General features: G+C 42.5%; 1 protein-coding gene across 1 annotated transcript; it reads left to right on the forward strand.

The window, feature by feature from the left end:
• Positions 1475 to 2149, forward strand: LOC109831100 (60S acidic ribosomal protein P0-like). Its single transcript, XM_020398440.1, has 2 exons — positions 1475 to 1605; positions 1873 to 2149. Exons 1-2 carry the CDS (start codon positions 1475 to 1477, stop codon positions 2147 to 2149), a joined length of 408 nt encoding a protein of 135 aa, XP_020254029.1.

The raw sequence follows: 5235 nt of genomic DNA on the forward strand, positions 1-5235 counted from the left end.
CCAAAGCGGACACTTGTCGATTGTAACCTACAGTGTGTACGCCTGTGTAGGTCAAAACCCCGATAGCTTCTCCATCTTGCTCCCGGACAAGGTCCCAATCCATATGTTGAGGGACAGAAGCACACTGATAATAAGCGATAGGAAACATCCTATGCATATCAGGGAGAAAGAAGCGGCGATCTCCTATTTGCCTCAACCACTTATAGTGGCCGCCAGTCACGATTTCTTTTTTGATGACGACATGGTCGCCAAACAGGAATGCTGGTTTGGTAAGTTTTTTGCGAGAGTCGGTTTCGAATTTGGCGTCCGTCACCAAAATCCTGAGTACAGCTGGGCTTGGATTGGAAATCAGGGTAATATGATCCTTGTCGGCATCCTGAAAAATTAGGAGTTCCTGGCGCAGATTGAATTGCATATTGGAATCGACGCCGCCTTCGCGCCCGAAATGGTGGCGAAGAGTAAGAGGTTCGTGGGAGTAGGGCACTGCAAAAAGAGAAAAGTACTCAGTTAGTCAATGAAGAAATAAAAACAAGAGGGAACTCTAATAAAATCTCTAGAAAGAGAGAAAGCTTTCAAGCGCACAGTTCAGATATGGCGTTCAAAAGCTTATTAACGCAGAGGTCGAACTCTGCGTCAAGCTTCCAAATGCACAGTTCATATAAGGCGTTCAAAAGCTTATTAACGCAGAGGTCGAACTCTGCGTCAAGCTTCCAAACACATAGTTCAGATCTGGCGTTAAAAGTTTATTAAAGCAGAGGTCGAACTCTGCATTAAATGTCCAAACGCACAGTAACGACCTGGCGTTAAAGTTTGTCAACGTAGAGATCGAACTCTGTGTTAAATTTCCCAACGCACAGTTCAGATCTGGCATTAAAAATTTGTTAACGCAAGGGTCAGGCCCTAAAGTTTCAGATTCAAAACGCAAAGCCCCAACTCTGCGTTACAGAATCAAAACGAGTCGTCTTCCTCGTTCACAAGAACCCATCTAGGGTTTTCAAAGAACTCGTAGAGTTTAGTACTTACCACCGACGAGGGAAGCCTCTGACGGCGGCGTCGCGGCAGCAGTCGATCTTGGACGGGTAACAGTCTTCTTTTTTGGACCCATGGAAGATGAAGATCGGAGACGATGAATAGGGTTCGCCGGAGTAAACGAAGAGCCTTCGTTAAAAATCTTTCGAAAAAGAGGAAGCAAAAAGTCAGATGACTTTTGATTTGATCCTTAGCGATCTATTTATAGACAGCTATGAGCTGTCAAATCGGGGCGAGATTCTAGGCCCAGAATCCCACCGAACGTGGCATGTGCGTCAGCGTTGCTTGAACTTCCGAACGCAGAGTTCAACCCTGCATTTTAATGTTTTAGCACAAAGAAATTTACCTGTGCATCTGCATTAATCAAACTCCTGAACACAGGATTCAACCCTGCGTTTCAATTCGATAACACAGGAAATCTACCTGTGCGTTCTAACTCAACCAAATGAATTCCTCTATGTTTAAAGACAAGACATGGTTCCAAACAAATAGAGGGAGTCCGATATCAGCTGTCAAAGTGACTAAGGCCGAGAAGAAACAGACAACTCCACTGTGGAGCCTATGGGATGGGTACAGGTAGATTATAATCAGCAACACGAAAGCCGATTCGACCCAGCGCGCAAACCATTCTTCTAAGTGGCTTAACATAAAGCCGATTCGACCCAGCGCGCAAACCATTCTTCTAAGTGGCTTAACATTCCAACAAAGAGTGAGTTGAGCTGATCAAGAAAAGAAATAGAGTAAGAATCTTCTGAGGTTGTCCTCCTAACCACAGTTAGGATAAAATCCCCTCACATGTGGGCTTGCGACTCTCCCTGTCTATGACAATGGATCTGTCTTAAGCCCAGAATTACTCGATCTCACGAAAGACAATCTCGCTGACAAGTTTGTAGATGGTGTGTCTATGATCGCTTCGCTATCCTTCACTCTCTCTTACCCAACTCTTGCAGCTGCGCTTCACATGTTCGTCGATGCCTACAAGAACGTCCTTGCTGTTGCTGTTATCTCGGTTGTATCTATTGAGAACGCTACTGTTCTTGCCTCCAAGAAAAAAAAAGGGAAAAAGGACGAACCTGTCGGCGAGTCAGACGATGACTTAGGCTTTAGTTTGTTTGATTAAGTTCGTTGTTATCAGGATTCAAAAGCTATCTTGTTTGGTTCGAGGAAACAGGATTTCAGCATTCCAACAACCAAGTTCGACAATGTCTTCAGATTAGACGGAATGAGCAATCGATTTACTAAATTTTGGGATCCAAAGTATTCCGAAAATTCATCCCAGTCAACCGCGAACTTTCGAAAACTTTGGAGGGGATTCTGTAGGCTGTCTAAAAATCACAATGGATAATTAATCCCTATTAAACCCCGACAATGGAAGTTATAATCAGACGACTTTCTAATCACTACATCCGCAACTCTACAATCGCTACAAATACGACCTCATCTCTGAGATGATTGATCTTGATGGCTGTGACAATAACATGACTAATATTATATTAGCAACTATTAGAGATGCTGATGAGCAGTGTAATGATTTCAGAAATAAAAGGTTGGACTTAGTTGGTGAGTTGCTTGGTAGAGAGCTGTGGGCAAATATTCGTCTAAAAATCACTATGGATGATTGATTCCCGTCAAGCTTCAACAATGAAAGCTACAATCAAATAGCTTTCATGCCGACAAATGAAGGTTACAAATAGAGGACTTTTCACACAGATCGAGAAGAGTTACAATTCAACGACGCTTCCGACAGCTGATGAAAACTCTATTCAGTTACCTTCACAATCAACAGTGAGAGTTACAATCTGACGATTCTCATATCCTATAACAGGCAAAGATCAATAAGCGGTAGCCTTTGCAGTGTTATAATGGACGAGGTTACAAATCAACAACCTCTCTCAAACGCAGAACTCACCTCTGCGTTTCTCAAATTCAAAACACAGACGAACTGTGTGTTCTCCAACAGACATCCAACCCTGCAACGCAGAGTTAAAACACAAAACGCACGAACTGTGCGTTCTTTGGCAAACACTCAACACTGCATCCCAAATCCAGAACGCAGAGTTGAGAACTCAACACATCCAACTCTGCAACGCAGAGTTAAAACACAAAACGTACGAACTGTGCGTTCTTTAGCAAAACACTTAACATTGCGTCCCAAATCCAGGACGCAGAGTTGAGAACTCGACCACGAAGCGGCCTGTGCGTCCCAAACCTCTAACAGAGATTTAACTCTGCGTCTCAAGCCTTGGACACAGAGTTAAGGCCCAGAACGCCAACTAGGGCGTTTTGACTTGTTCAAACACAAGTCGAACAGCCTCAAAACCATTATCCCATGTTCTAAGGGATTTTCGCCCACTTAGGAGCAGATTTAGGGGTTGGTTACACCCCTAATCCCCCTATAAATAACCGACTTACTCAATTGAGTAGAAGGTTGACGTGTGCTGGCATCAAAACCGTATAAGGTTAACAAATCTCAGCAGATTAACCGCACAGAGAAGGCGATTTTCCAAGAGATCAAAGAACTGATCAGCAATCAGTTAATCAAATCTTGAAGAATCCCTTCACCAACGGCGGATTTACTTAGCTATTAACCGAATCTTCGGTTCTAACAACTTTGTTACAGAGTTTCAACTCACTCTGAGTTCTGAAACTCATTTAAGAATTGGTAATTAAGCTAGCAACGCAAGGTAATTACACCAAGTCAGTTATTCGGTTCTCAACAACTCTTTTCAGAGTTTTCAACTCGCTCTGAGTTTATTAAACTTGTTAAGAGTCCTAAACCGAATTCATCAAACAAGTCAATCGTTCCAGTGAATCAAGACGGTCGGATCGTCAACGGAGAGCAAGTTCGACACAAGCAATCGAAGGAGGCACTCCATCGCTACCAAGAAGAACCCAGTTTTAAACAAAGGGGAGAATCAAATTCATTCTCCTCTCTTTTGTAATCGGAATCCAAATTGTAATTGATTTTGAGAGGAATACAAGTTAATTTTTCTTTCATTGTATTTTTACTGCAAATTTCCAACAAACACTTAGCCATTTGACGAGCACGACGCTGACGTTGTCTCTGACGAGCCCTCTTTGTCAGTGGGCTTTGATTCCATGACTCCTTAATTGGAAAAGAGTCATTGTGAGCAGAGGTGTTGTGAGTAGAATTCTCAGCAACAATCAGGCAAGAGTCTTCACCCGTAGTATTCGACGGAGTCAAAAACTTGAAAACTTTCGTAGAAGATGAAATCTTCCTGCATTTGCGAGGCGAGTAAGATTTTGCAGATGAGGATGACAAATACTCCTCAAACTTCGCTTGAATGAATTCGTACTAGGCCGTGGACTCAACTGATATCTTGATCGTCTGCGACACGACGGTCTCGACAGTGAGACCGTTGGCTCCTACTGTGGTCGTCAGCGTGTTTGCGTCAGGAACAAGTTTTGTTGTAGAATTTATTATAATTGTTTATCGATTACAATGAATACAGAAGAGCAAGTTTTGTGCTTTATAAAACTACTCTTTATAATAAAAAAATCAAATTACAATGCTCCTTAGAAACACCCGCAGGATCGTTTTGGATCACTGCTTGCGTGGAATCTTTGCCTATACCGGGGGTGCGTTAGCTCGTGGACCACCAAATCACATATTCAGATTGAATCATGAAGGCTATTTGGGAATTTTTGCTTCATTTAGAAGTAAGAAAAGAAGTGAATATATTATCGATGTACGATGAACACTCTTTTTAAGATCAAGTCAAAGCTTAGATCTCAAGGAATCATAAGAACTCTGAAAAAGTCTTACACGTGATGAAGACTCTCTCTTTCTTGCTTAGAATTCATCAAATTGCTCAAGTATCTCTGCTTAATCTGCTTTAAAATACTCTGCCCTCCTCAGTAATGGTCCTAGGGGGTATTTATTGCCCCTACGAACCGTAACTGAAGATAAAAGTTGAAAAGAAGTCGCGTCGAGGAACTTCCATTTCCAAGATAGTTACAACTATCTCGGAAGCGTGGTCAGCTTCTTATTTCCGATACAGTTTCAACTATCTCGGAAGCATGGTCATCTCCTGGGTGTTTTGTAACTGCTCTAAACACGTTTTAATGTCATTGTTTTGATAGTTATTGACGTATGTTCTGCTTGTAATGTTTCCCCCACGTTCACACATGATCTCTGTCAGTTATGGAGCCACGTGGCGTGCGCAAGTCTTGAGAAAACCGCCG

Source organism: Asparagus officinalis, chromosome 2, assembly GCF_001876935.1.
Source record: "Asparagus officinalis chromosome 2, Aspof.V1, whole genome shotgun sequence".
Taxonomy (NCBI): domain Eukaryota; kingdom Viridiplantae; phylum Streptophyta; class Magnoliopsida; order Asparagales; family Asparagaceae; genus Asparagus; species Asparagus officinalis.